The sequence below is a fragment of the Salmo salar genome, chromosome 09 (genome assembly GCF_965601325.2).
Source record: "Salmo salar chromosome 09, fSalSal1, whole genome shotgun sequence".
NCBI classification, from domain to species: domain Eukaryota; kingdom Metazoa; phylum Chordata; class Actinopteri; order Salmoniformes; family Salmonidae; genus Salmo; species Salmo salar.
In genome coordinates, this window is record NC_138299.1 from 120,706,766 (window position 1) to 120,720,532 (window position 13,767).

The following is a 13,767-nucleotide window of genomic DNA, read 5'->3' on the forward strand; positions in this document are numbered from 1 at the left end:
TATACCCTTACCGAAACGTTTTTTTCTGAGAGTGAACGAGTGAGGTTGAATCACTGATGCTGATGCAATCCACCCCTAACGTGTCATCTAGGGCAGTGGTAGGCTAGAATTAAGGATTGAGGAACACACATCTAGGTTCAGGATGATGTCCTCATTTTAGTGTACTTCTAATTGCTCAAATGTAATTTCATTCGTGTTTCAAACATATTTAATAATCATAGGAAAAATATGCATGATTTAATTGCTCATTGTGTGTTTACTTATTTGTCCATTTGAATGATTTTAATTGTGCAGTTATGGTTTAGAAAATGTAAAATGATATTGCTCCCTTTCTATTTGATTTTAGAATTATTTTGGTATTAGGACAGATGGTCTAGAAAGGTTGTTCGAATAGGAATGGATTGGTGACGTCACCAACCTTCATGAGCCCGCCCTCTACTTGACTTTACCGGGCATTTGTTCCGGTGCTGGTTGGGTTATAAATTACGGGCTGAGAGGCATAGCAACTCACCGGAGTCATTTCGCTACAATACAAACTCATTACTACTTCCAACAGCTACACTAACAGATCCTATAGTCAAACAAACGTTGACTATCATTTCTCTCCATATAATTATTTTGTGTAGGTGTTAAGGTACACTCAGGGCGCACAATGGCAGAAAAGATAAACATGGAGGGTAAGGCATCCAACGGAGAGGCGCATCTCGATGAGATGGTAGCCAACGGATTCGGCCACAAGAAGTGTTCCAAAGAGACAACATCGGAGAAAATCAAGAGGTTAGTCATGGCCAACTTTCTGGTGATTCTCACCGTGGCCGGGGTGATCATCGGGGTGTTCATCGGACTTGGCGTGCGCCACATGGAGCTGAGCAGGACACAGATCATCTACGTGGGTTTCCCTGGCGAACTGCTCATCCGGTTGCTGAAAATGATCATAATCCCCCTGGTCGTGTGCAGTCTGGTGTCCGGGGCGGCCAGCATCGACCCCAAAGCCCTGGGTAAGCTAGGCGGCTGGGCCATGCTCTTCTTTTTGGTCACCACCTTAATTGCGTCAGCAATCGGGGTGATCATGGCGTTCATCATCTCCCCCGGATCAAACACCGGCTCCAAGCCGATTCTGTTGGATGTCGGCGAGCAGCCCCCGACCAAAGAAGTGGTGGACTCGTTCTTGGACCTGATCAGGTGAGATTCAAATGTCTGGCAGTGGCAGGGTGGTGATTTAGGCTAAGCAAAAGGGGCAGACAGGCTGATGTGGCATAGCCATTTGGGGGTCGTTCACTGGAGTGGCTGCGACCCTGCCTTGTTTTTTACGCATCCTTATTTGTCACAATGACTAAGTGCTCACACGTGGCAGACCCCTCAGCCAGCAGCAAGCTAATGAGCCCACTGTTTGAATTTGAGTGGGGTTCTTTTGGATGTTGCTTTATTCCCCCAAATTAGGCATACATTTCCGCATATGAATTACAAAACCGAGCCAAGCAGTCTGACTGCAAGCTTGTCTTAAAATTGTTAGTCACTGGTCTCGTGCTGGGTCAGTACAAATAAGGTCTCTTGACATTTGAAAGAGGGGACCGTCAGTCCTTCTTTCTGGGTGGCGCGACATGCGACATGCGCGCCATCCAGGTTCATTAAAGCCATTTTCCCCAACCGGTCGGGGTTCCGTTTGCCGTGCGCACAGAAAATAAAGTGGTACTGGTTCTGTCAAAACCACACACAGTGCCACCTCGTGCTGTAACGTAGGGCAGTAGTTGCATCAGCTCAAGATGCAGCCGGTTAATCCGCCATGTGTGTTCAGTGTCTAACGACTGATGGCGTGTCCCTCTTGTCATTCCAACCCAATATCGTCCGTCAGAAAATTACATTTTTTTTGCCTACATGCGCGATATTATGTAACATGTGCTTAGTTTAGCTTCATGTTTCCACCAATACACGTGTAGGAAACATTGTCGTGCGTCGTAGTAGGCGTGGCGGAAGTTCTGAGTAAGTTTTGGGCTGGCCCCTTTCTTTCTGGGACAACCACTTGCATTCCAAACATGGACATCACAATTCGTTCCAGCCATGTGTTTTTAGGCACAGATGAGGAAGGATATATTGGACATTCCGTTCTTTCTTGGTTTATCACATGTTGTCATGCTTTTTTTTTTTTTTTTTAAATGTAAGAGGTCTCTGAGACAGCATCATCGAACGAAATTATTGCACAGTCGTTGCTTGTAGCACACTTTCCTGAAACATTTCATAACCCCAGTGCGCCAAGAAAAAACCCCTATACTCAGAATACGTTTTTCTATTACTAGGGGTAACACACTAAGAAATACTGTTCTACATTATCTGTCTTGCCAGTCAATGAACAGTAATGGAAGTTCAAACAGAATCAGTGGGCAAAATGATTAGCATTCCTTTATTATGGTTGTGTAGTCTAGTTTTATTACAATGTACACTTCTACTGCTTTGGTGCCCTAAAAGCCTTTCAAGCACAATGCAATGAGCAGTCATTTTGCCTGGCCGGTAGAAAATAATATATTCTAGAGAAAACAGCCATGAGTGGAGGATTGTGTCTACCCACTCATCTTTTGTGCCTCACATGCCTTACATTCTTATTGTACACTGATCATACTCATACACACTCTCAACGAAACCTCACCGTGTCGTTGGATTTAGAAAGGAAGTGGTGAACAGTTGGTCACCAAAGCCTCATGTTGGCACATACTCAACATATACTAGGAATGTGGCAAGGTCAGTGGCATTCTACATTGAGCCCTTACTACGACAGAACTGATATCCTAAAACAAACTATATGCTGGACCTTGGTTGTTTTAACCCGTCTTAGTATGCTGATGTTCCGAAGCATCAGGTTGCGTTACATAGTTACCCCTGACGGTGACTGTTTGACAGGAAATAGTCAACTGTCAACATCACTCGTGCACCTGTCATAAATTCCTGCGCCACAGACTCATCATAGGTGAGGGGAGTCATGCTACCAGGAAGCTAGCAAACCATGTGACCCCCCCCCCCCTCTGTCCTAGATCAGGTCATTAAGCTAGATTAGTTAGGAGTTTTAAAACCTAAACATCTTGCCAATCATTTAGCCGATCACGTTATGCAACAATGGGATAAGAAAGAATGGCCTATTCTCCAGAGCTTGAACTGAATTTAAAGGACCCTGCGTTTTCAGTAGGATTAGAAACGTGACTAGACCACGCTCTATCTACAGAAAAGCTCTCTTGGCTTTTCACCATAAAAAAGAGCCACTCTCAGGCTATTTGCGTTCATTTGGAGGCCCATTCTCCACGCAACCTTAATTAGGCCTAATGTCTGTTGCTTTGGGCTCATAAAGAGAAGCATGTGTAGTGTCTCTAAATTAAAGCCATGCAGCCAAACCTCCTTGATGTAGCCTAGTATGGGTTGATGCCAGTTTCCACAAGCAACTTCTTGTAAAACAATTCGCTTGCAAATCAGATTTACTATTTTGCTCTGTGGCAAACGGAAGCAGCCCAAAACACAGCCTTATACTCAACCTTTTTAAATCGTTTATAAATGACATGCTCTTTTCTTGTCAGTCAGTTGCTCTGTTCCTCCTGGTCCAGCATTGTGGGTGACCTCTAAACCTCAAAATTCATTGTGATCAGCCTCCATCTAGTCCAGATCCCTATGTCCCAGTCCAGGAAAACCGTTAAAACCAGATTACACGGGTGAGGGTATTGGGGCAATGAATATTGTTAATTTTATAATCCTTCTATAAATGCGATTGTAATTCCTTCACCTATAGTTGTCATTATGATTTTAACTCGCTCTTGCATAATATGATCTACAAGTTGAAACAGAGTGGTCTCTCCTTCCCAGTCCAACGCATAAGGAATCCACACGTTTATAATGCCTTGTGCTCCATTTTGATATTTACAAAAAATTATCAAATGAGACTTTCTTGGATGTGCGTGGGTCCCTGCAGGGAATCAATGAGAAAGGTTGTCAGTTTCGTGAGGACACACACACGCAGAAAGGCCCACAAAGGATGACGGTTAATTGTGCAGCTCGCGTGACTCGTGTGGCTCATTAAAGTGACCACTCTCTGTCGGGGTCCCGTTTTGGCAACAAGCAGAGCCGATGAGCTGTTCACTACAGTGGAAACGAGGAGCCCTTTAAAGCATGCACGCTCGCACACACTGTCTTTCACGCCCTCCTCTCGCTCTCCTCCGTTCTCTCGCGTACATACTAACACATCACAAAAAGTTGTGGCCGGTTCTCGTAGTTACACATGACCTCAATAACATACCGGCTTAAACAGGTCGTGAGGTTAAATAAAGGTCATAAACCAACTGAAGAGGAACAAGGCATCAAATTTCCCAACCGGGTACGAGAACCCCTCACTCCCTTCACTTCCTGTTGTACTTTGCTTACCTTATCTCCACAGGAAGTTGGTGGCACCTTAATTTGGTAGGATGGACTTGTGGTAATAGCTGGAGAAATATTAGTGGAATGGTGTCAAATACATCACACATGGTTTCCATGTGTTTTGATGCCGTTCCATTCTCTCCATTCCGGCTGTTATCATGAGCCGTCCTCCCCCTCAGCAGCCTCCGCTGCTTATCTCCATCTGGCTTTCACCCGTTTTGCTTTCCCACTTGTCAGTTCAATGCTTCGTTCACAGGTGCCCCTATGTAGGCAGTGTTGTATCACCTGTTTGTTTACTGGACAAGGTTTGATGAGCCAGTAACTCCTTTACATTAAATTACTGGTAGTGTTGGTCTTCAGTTGAAAGGATATGCCCTTCACTCTTACGGATCTACCTGCAAGTCATTGTCCGTCCTGTTTTTTTGACTTATTAGTCTAACCCTGAGACTAAACACCGAGACAAACATACAGGACAGCGGACCGTAGCTGTTCATATGTAGACGGCGTTAAGAGCCAGAGAGAAGGGCAGTAGTACTATTCATTCGGATTTGAATGGAGATCATTTTATTAATGCTTCAGAACAAAGAGAGGTGGAGGTAAGGGATCAGGTGTGTTGCATCAGCCATCCTCACCGGCCCCCCCTCCCTCTCCCGGTGACATTCGTTCTCTCTGTCTCTGTGGCATTTGGCTCACCCGCCTGAGCAGTATTTCAGGAGTGACTGAGAGGGTGTCTACCATCTGTGTCAGTTAGCCACGTACAGCCAGGAGGGACCCATGGGTTCTCATAGGTCTAGAGAGGGTGCCAGGATGGGGTGTGTTTTGACACTGGTATGCAAATAAGGTGCCGCCGTAATGGTTGCCACGTTTCACACGCAGTCGCAGATCCGGTTTGACCAGGTAGGGGCGTTCTCGTCTGGCCATCAAAGCGACACGTCAACAACACTGAATTGCTGAGCTCTACGCCACCCAGTAGGGTGTAAACACGACACGCCCGTCACCATGCTTCACGTGTACCCAGAAGATCAGGCACGCTGTGTCGTTGTGACCCTTTGCTCATTACTCCGACACCATGGGAATGTAAATCTAAACACCGATATGCAAATACAGTACCAACTTGCTGTTACGCAAGTGTGTGCACAGCATTGATGGCAAACTGTAAACTGCAGAACTTTTGCAGTAATCTGACATGGAGAAGTGTGCATGGATGGAGGCTGCGCACACCGCCTTCCAAACTGGACACTGACAGAGAGGGGCTTCATGTTTTAAATGAGTGCTGTTGCACATTCACAGTAGTTTAGTGTTCACGTGCAGAGTCTCGCTTCGAGAGGAGGGAGCGCGTCAACTAGGGATCTCTGTAGGACTGGGGGTAGGGAAGGAACAAGGCAGTGACTTACTAAATAAGAATGTCAGGACTGGAGATACACAATGTCTGAAATGAGAGAAGCCTTCCTTGGGTCTTTGGGCATAGATACAGCTGCCACACAGAATGTTTTTTTGTGTTTTGTTTTTAGGGTGTGTCTGTACGTGTCACCTGCAGCCCTGTTTGTTCTCTTTTTCCGTCTGTCTATTCCAACCATCGCCCAATGTTCTTCCGTCTAGCCGTAGCTATGTTCATTTAGCTCTAATGGCTGTGGTGGCATTGGGTTGTCATGACACGGCATAACAGGAAGTATAAATGGGGAAGTGGAGGGGGTAGGTGGAGTCAGCCGGTTACTAAATCTAAACAGATATGTGAGTTTTGGGCGGGCAGACGGTTGTGCTGCTCGGGGCGTCCGGGGACGTTAACGTCATTGCTTCCTGTTTCCGCGGAACCTTCACTCCCATCCAGAGCGACATAGGGTTCTAGAGAGGGCATTTCCTTTCCCTGTTTGACCAAGTCCTTCAACAACCCATGGAAATGGAGTGGTTTTGTTTTTAATTGACAGGGTTTGTTACTGATACAGGTCACCTTCCTAGAAATGTGGTTTAAGGGTTAGTCTCGAGTTATTCTATCCTCGGTCACATGGTGCGATCATTTTAATCCCACAATGCATTGTTTCCTGTCCCGCATGTGTTCAGGTCAGAAAGAGATACAGGATAAAAACATGAAAGAAGTTAAGCCCTCATTACTCTAAATCCATATGGAGGTTGACTAAGAGGGAAGGGCGGGGGCGGCTTAGTGCTCTGAGGAGAGTTGCCCACTATGTTCACGAATATGTGGCTTTGAGGGGTGGTACAGCAACTCCACTGAGGTGTGTACTGTATTGTAGAGCAGCATTCTGCCCACCCCTCTTGGCAGGTCTTGGTTTGGACCTGTAATCCCAGCAGCAACAGTTTTGGGGGCAGTTGGAGGATTAAAACACTGAAATGCTCCCCGCTATTGCCACATGACAACACTCGTGGTTGGCTCCCTCGTGAGGCGTTGGTGCCCAAGGTTATAGGCGTTGAGTTGGCATAAAGGAATCCTGGAGAGATCGCTTAGAAGTTAGAACAAGGAGTTCAGTTAGTGGTTGTATCCCGTGGGTTGTTACCTTTTAGTCACAGGCCTAGGATCAGTTTACCTTTCCCAAATTCCATTTTTGGAATGATATATATATATATATATAGAGTAATGGAGTTGAGCGTTTTTTGGCATGGTATAGGAGCAACACTGGTAAAAGAGTAATTAAGGCTTATACCATCCTCTCTAGTATGGTAATCTAGTGACTACAACTGTACCTGGAGCTGGTTCCAAAGCCTGTGGCCAGAGCGGTGAAGATGCCCCACAGGAAGGTGTAGGGGTTCTTGCGGGTGATGATAAACAGGAAGCAATACATTTATTGGTTTACATTTATGTTGTAAAATAAGCTTATATTTTGGGTTCTGATGGGGTACAACCGTTGAACTAAACTAAATGAGTTTAGTTCAACGGTTGTACCCCATCAGAACCCAAAATATAAGCTTATTTTACAACATAAATGTAAACCAACACTGAATAGCATCAAAGAATGGTTAAAACTGGTCGGTTCCTGCAATCATAGCTCTGTATGCATTTGAGTGGATGCATTTCTTCAGCCCCATCCCATAGCTTGTTAGCGAAACAGAGGCGCGAAGAAAGCTTAGTTATGGTTTCAAATAAGGATTGTAGCTTTAACCATTTTAAGGGGGAAAACTCAACTGGCCGTATGTGAATGTCTCGTGACAACTTCTACCTCTTGTAGAACACTAAATCGTACAGGGCCGCATGTATACTGTTACTCACTAGAAAACAAAGTAAAGCCAATACATTTTAGCCCTGGCTGTCACACACCTGCACTAGCACCTGTAATTCTGTAATTCCCGCCATTTTGGTTTCTGATCATCATTAGTGTCTCTGTCAGCACAGCTGGTGCCCGTGTAGTGTACTGAATGTGTCTCTTGTTCTCTCTTCCAGAAACATCTTCCCCTCCAACTTGGTGTCTGCTGCCTTTCAGTCTGTGAGTATCCTCTTGTACCACACGTATAATAGAACGAGCGAGGCTGAGAGAAACCGAGACTTAAAGGAATAATCCACTCAAACTATCTTTTGGTATTTTTTCCCCCCCACTGTTGATACAGTCCCAACATGTTTTGCATGTCCGCAATCAAGTTTTCAAGATATAGGACTTTCAAAAAGTAAATTGTAATTTACCACAGAACACGTCATCATGATGTGGCAAGTTACAATTTGCTTTTTGAAAGTCCTATATCTTGACAACTTGATGGCTGACATGTAAAACATGTTGGGACTGTATTAACAGTGGACTAATTAAACAAATACAAAAAAGTAAATATATATTTAAAACATTTTTTGGGGGGGGGGGAATTATTCCTTTTAGGCTTTTTTGGGAATCCACGTAATTAGTTAGTTAAACAGAACATGTCTTTCATCAGTGTACTAATGAAATATTTTCCTCTGTCTGCAGTACGCTACCAGCTACAAGTTTGTGACCAAGAATGGCACTAATGGCTTGCCCAACATCACAGTTGAGAAGGCGAGTAGACCTAAATGCCAAAATGAGTTGGAAATCTATATATGATGTCACTTTTGACTTTCTAACACCTATGGCTGTTGACAGTTTGAACGTGTCTGAAATGCATCACTCACGCTGACCTGAGATATCGTGTGTGTCTCTAGGTTCCCTTTGGCACAGACCAAGACGGTATGAACATCCTAGGACTGGTGGTGTTTGCCATAGTGTTTGGTGTAGCCCTGAGGAAGCTGGGAGAGGAGGGAGAGATCCTCATCAAGTTCTTCAACTCCTTCAACGAGGCCACCATGGTTCTGGTGTCCTGGATCATGTGGTAAGGGAGTCCTTTCCCCAACAGCACTGTCAGGGGGAATAGATGTGGGAGAGGATACATGCGTGATATGAGTTTTGCCACCCCGCGTTTGTCATCTTTCACATGTCAACTCCTAATTGTTAGAATAATAATAATATGGTATTTCAATTGCGTTTTTTCAAGGGTAGCATCACATGTGGTAATATTGATGCATGTTTTTTTAAATTGTCATTTTCGTACTTTTTGTTGTATTTGCGTCTTTACAAATTCACAATGGTAACCCTCCTCTCCCTCTCTCCAGGTATGCCCCCCTTGGAATCATGTTCTTGGTGGCAGGGAAGATCGTGGAGATGGAGGACGTGGGAACGCTGTTTGCCAGCCTGGGCAAGTACATCGCCTGCTGTATCGTCGGCCACGCTGTCCACGGCCTGCTGGTCCTGCCGGGCATCTACTTTATCATCACCCGCAAGAACCCCTACACCTTCCTGTGGGGCATCTTCACCGCTCTGGCCACAGGCTTTGGAACCAGCTCCAGGTACAGTTGTAGTCACTAGATTACCATACTAGAGAGGATGGTATAAGCCCTAATTACTCTTTTACCAGTGTTGCTCCTATACCGTGCCAAAAAACGCTCAACTCCATTACTCTGCAGTTCAAATACAATTATTCCAATGCTGTGTAACAACATGTTACCAGCTAATTTACGGCTAGCCCCTCACACACTCCCTCGCTGTCTCTCTCTCAGCTCTGCCACCCTGCCCCTGATGATGAAGTGCGTGGAGGAGAACAACGGCGTGTCGAAGCACATCAGTCGTTTCATCCTGCCCATCGGGGCCACCGTGAACATGGACGGTGCAGCGCTCTTCCAGTGTGTGGCGGCCGTCTTCATCGCTCAGCTCAACCACATCCCGCTCAACTTCATCCAAGTTTTCACCATCCTGTGAGTCCCGCTCTCCCTAGTTAGTTTGATTTAGTTTCAATCCAGTCCGATTCAACGGGGCAGTTGTGTTGGGTAAAGCGGAGGAAATTCAAATGTTGTAGCTACAGTATATACGCGCACACACACACACACACACGTACAAAACAGACTTTTATAAAGCTTGGGTCAAACTTACTAGGCCGAGTTTTAGGAAACGCTGTGCTCTTGAGTGACTAATTCACCCCGTGTCCCACCCCCCCCTCTGTCAGAGTGACAGCCACAGCGTCCAGTGTGGGAGCAGCAGGGATCCCCGCTGGGGGCGTGCTGACGCTGGCCATCATCCTGGAGGCAGTGGGACTGCCCACCAACGACATCTCCCTCATCCTCGCCGTCGACTGGCTCGTGTGAGTAACCTCATGTTGCAGTTCTATTGGAACATCAAGGCCTCTATAATGCTGTCATATACATGTCATAACAGCCATGACCGTTTTGTGTCTGCTTCACACACTTGACATAGCATTGACATGACGTAGTTATGGATACGGTGGATAAACCTGGGTTTGATTGGTTTAACCGTGATTGGACCATTTCTCTTGTTTCCAGTGACCGTACCTGCACCGTTCTGAACGTGGAGGGAGACGCCTTCGGAGCCGGGCTGCTGCAGTGGTACGTGGACCGCTCGGCCAAGCCCGAGGAGGGGACGGAGCTAAACGAGGTAAAGATGGAGGATGACACGCCCGCCGGGCCGGAGCACTCGCCCCTCATCGGGGAGAAGGCGAGAAGGGATGCGGGTGACGAGAAGGCGGCGGCTCGCGGCTCTGAGAAAGAGTCCGTCATGTAGATGGTTCACTGCCGTGTCATCGATGACCCTCCGTTTGACCCCTCAATCTAGCCTCTCCATACGTGACCCCTCCCCATGCAGAAAGGAGGGGAGAGGACCTTTTAGACTTTAATTCGAAGACAATTCCTCTCCTTGTGACTTCTCTCTTTCTAAGAGAACCAGGTTGGGGGGGGAGGAAGGAGAGTGTGAACAGAGGCTGTTCAGATTTTAACGTGAAAGTATTTTTTTTTTTAAGGACTCTAGTTTGAAATCCTTTGCCTCCCATTTTTTAAATGTTCGTTATATTTCTGCTTTGGTTCAGAAGAGCTGGCCTTGACTTCCTCTCTTTTTAAATATTTTTGTCAATTTATAACAGCAGGCAGACTTGAAAAGGTAAATATCTCCCTGTTTTCTATATCAATGCCCATGTACAGTATGGTTTTTCTGTGTATGAAGTAGCCTACACTAATTATCTCACTGCACTCTGTGAGAGTAGATGATGAAGATTCCTATGTTACATAAGATGCACCAAATGAAGTTAAATCCTCAGTGATGTTCCACTGCTGGAAAAAGGACCTTTCTCACACGAGCTCGCTGTAAAATCACACATACTAATGTGGCTCTGGTCAATGCTTCAAGTCTGTAGCTGTGTCATTTTAGTTAGTCAGTCCGGGGCTCGCGTCTGCCAAGCACAAGAGGGCCCCCATGTTCTTACAATCTCCCGTTTTTGCACAGTCCAAACTTTTTTTTTACAATGCTACAAGAATGTGTGAGAGGTGTTGCTGTAGAGAGCCCCCTCTAGTAATTGAATAGGATATGTCATAATCTCTCAAAAGTTCCATAATGGGACAAAATGGCAGCCATCTTGGTCAGGGAGAAATCCAAAACCAGTCTAATTGGAATGAATGGCAGTAGAGGCATAGGTGATGGATTTCTTGCTTTTACTCAGGCAGGTGGGAAAAGTAAAGCATGTGATATATCAGAAATTGTACTATAGAAATACTGTCACCCTGAATTATTGCCATATATTATACAGGCTTTTCTGTATACATGGCCTCTAAAATATATGTAAATGGGCCATAAATGTCTCAGATTTTGTTTTCTTGGAAAGCTGTAAGTGCTATTATATGATACAATATCAGTACTTATCATCAACTGATTTGAGCCAGTGTATGGCTGTGGATTGACTGCATTGTTTAAATGGAATATTGGCACATTCGCAGTTAATTTGAAACATTTATAGAATCATTCCTCAAACTGTCTGGCTAACTAGATACAGTGCAGATCAATCATTTTTGTTTTACACTGTCTTACCACAGCGCTGGCAAACCATAGTTGACCAACTCCCTGACCAACATGGCTGACTTTTGGACCTTGATAAGAAGGTTCATGACCGTTCTAGTTGCTAATTCTATGGGTGTTGCACTCCGTGTGCCCTCACTAGGCTAGGGGTCGCAGTAACAGGATGTTGCATGTCCTATGTTTTTTTTGGGGGGGGCGTAGAACTTTCGGGAGAAGCGTGGGAAGATGAGTGGGGTGAGTTACAGTGAGTAAGTCTGAGGCAAATTAATTTATAGAGGGAAGACATTCAAATTGTCTCTATGACAAAGGTATATTTTTAAAGCAATTGTTGTTGGCTGTAAGCCATTTATCAATTTGTGTTTATTTCATTGCTTTTAATGGTTTCCAAAGCAGACGAGGCCAGTGGCTGAGTAGGAACACAATCTGACATGATCCTCTTTTTGTGTCCATTCTACTGTTTTTAAATTGTCTCCAAACCGACTTCCCTTCATCAAGTGAAGCATGTCCCTTACCGAAACCATTAGCACACCTTTTTTATTTTATTTGCAGACTTATTTTAAATTATTTTAAAGTGTATTTTTGCTAGTTATTTCATGTTTTAATCATTTGTTGGTAATAGCTTTTTATACTCGAAAGATTTTTTTATTTTCCCAACAGTTATTTGTTTGTGTGCGTATGTACCTTCTGTTCCAGTCTTTCTCTATTGCGGTTAGTTCATGCAGTCAGTTCATGCAGTCAGTTCAGACAATGTGTCCTGTGGTCCGCTCATTTGTGATACCCATCCGTTCAGAGTTGATCGGGTCAGTCCACACCACTGAGAGGAATACTGTATATCTGTCATTGCCTGTGTTTTGGTAAAAAGCTTGAGGGATGGACCTGGAGAAATTCCAATTCGAAGCAAGAGTATGCAAGGACTGCCCATCCATGATATCAAAATGATCGTTTTAAATATGTTTTGAGGCTGTACAGTGTGTGTCTACAAATACTTAGTTTGGAGTATAAAAAGCTTTTATTTTGGGTTCAGATGGGGTTCAACAATTGAACTAAACTCATGAGCATTTCTAAGTTATATTCTTCAAGAATCAATGGGTACACTGTATCATTCATTTACACGTCCGAAAATGTATGTAGCAACTAAGGATTCTAGCTTGAACAATTCCTCACCTTTTTCTCTGAAGATTTGGTTTCATAACCTCACCGCCTGTATTGAATTGATACGCCCCCTATCGTAGGGCTTGAATCAGTTCTCGGATTATCCAGTCTTAACCGACATCATCATCCGAGGCTGACAATGAAGACTTGCCCTAGAACAATGCAACGAGCCGCCTGAAAACGTGTGGCGAGACCGCATTTGCGCCAGTACTATTAACACTTTCAAAGTAGCAGCATCTACTTGGCCAGTTACTTGAGTTCCAGTTCAACATTTACCTGCTCTGTCGCAGGCTACCAATTGAAAACCATTTTCCTGAGCGAAAAAGAAGCGACTATCAATCTACTCTCTGAGCTTATTTATTTTAGGGAAAGTGATTTTACAAAGGTAAACCTTCAATAGTGGACATACTAGCAATATGCTGGCTACCAGTGATGGTCTGCAAAAAGAAAGCGACAAAAATACAGCTTACTGTATCAGCCAGGTTGATATCTTGTTTGGAACAATTGTCTTAAAGGGGCAGCAACCTATTTTGAGATGTAAAATGATTTGTTTGTTGCAAAACCACTTTTGAACCTTTGATGCCACCTTTGGTTCTGCAGCCTTTTCTCCCTGCTGTCTGTCTTTTATGTTTTATGCAACGCTGTAAAGAAATGCTTATCATTCCACAGGGTCTTCGGCGTGACGTCACCACGTTGTGTGTGTGTGAGTCAGCGTGTGTACAGATAGATATGTGTGGTGATGGTGGATGTGTAGTCAGACACCATGGTTACTTGATGACATATTTATCAGAGCTGTAGAGAAGCACTGTGTTGCTCTGAATGTAATCTGTTAGTTCTAAAAAAAATTAAATACTTTTTATTAGTATTCACTTGTTGACATCTTGTTTCACGTTTCTAATTAATATATAATACTATAATGTATGTC

General features: G+C 44.5%; 1 protein-coding gene across 1 annotated transcript; it reads left to right on the forward strand.

Annotated features, from left to right (window-relative positions):
* Positions 1–461: 461 nt before the first annotated feature.
* LOC106612393 (neutral amino acid transporter B(0)) lies at positions 462–13,711 on the forward strand. The gene is made up of 8 exons (XM_014213484.3): positions 462–1,182; positions 7,781–7,823; positions 8,292–8,360; positions 8,504–8,670; positions 8,951–9,184; positions 9,395–9,589; positions 9,838–9,972; positions 10,172–13,711. Exons 1-8 carry the CDS (start codon positions 653–655, stop codon positions 10,407–10,409), a joined length of 1,611 nt encoding a protein of 536 aa, XP_014068959.1. The 5' UTR covers positions 462–652; the 3' UTR covers positions 10,410–13,711.
* Positions 13,712–13,767: the final 56 nt, after the last annotated feature.

Excerpts from the sequence above, each read along its gene's own strand:
- LOC106612393 (XM_014213484.3), top strand. The coding sequence starts at position 653 with ATGGCAGAAAAGATAAACATGGAGGGTAAGGCATCCAACGGAGAGGCG. Across the intron at positions 1,183-7,780 it reads TCGTTCTTGGACCTGATCAG|AAACATCTTCCCCTCCAACT; the intron begins GTGAGATTCAAA and ends TCTCTCTTCCAG. Across the intron at positions 9,590-9,837 it reads ATCCAAGTTTTCACCATCCT|AGTGACAGCCACAGCGTCCA; the intron begins GTGAGTCCCGCT and ends CCCCTCTGTCAG.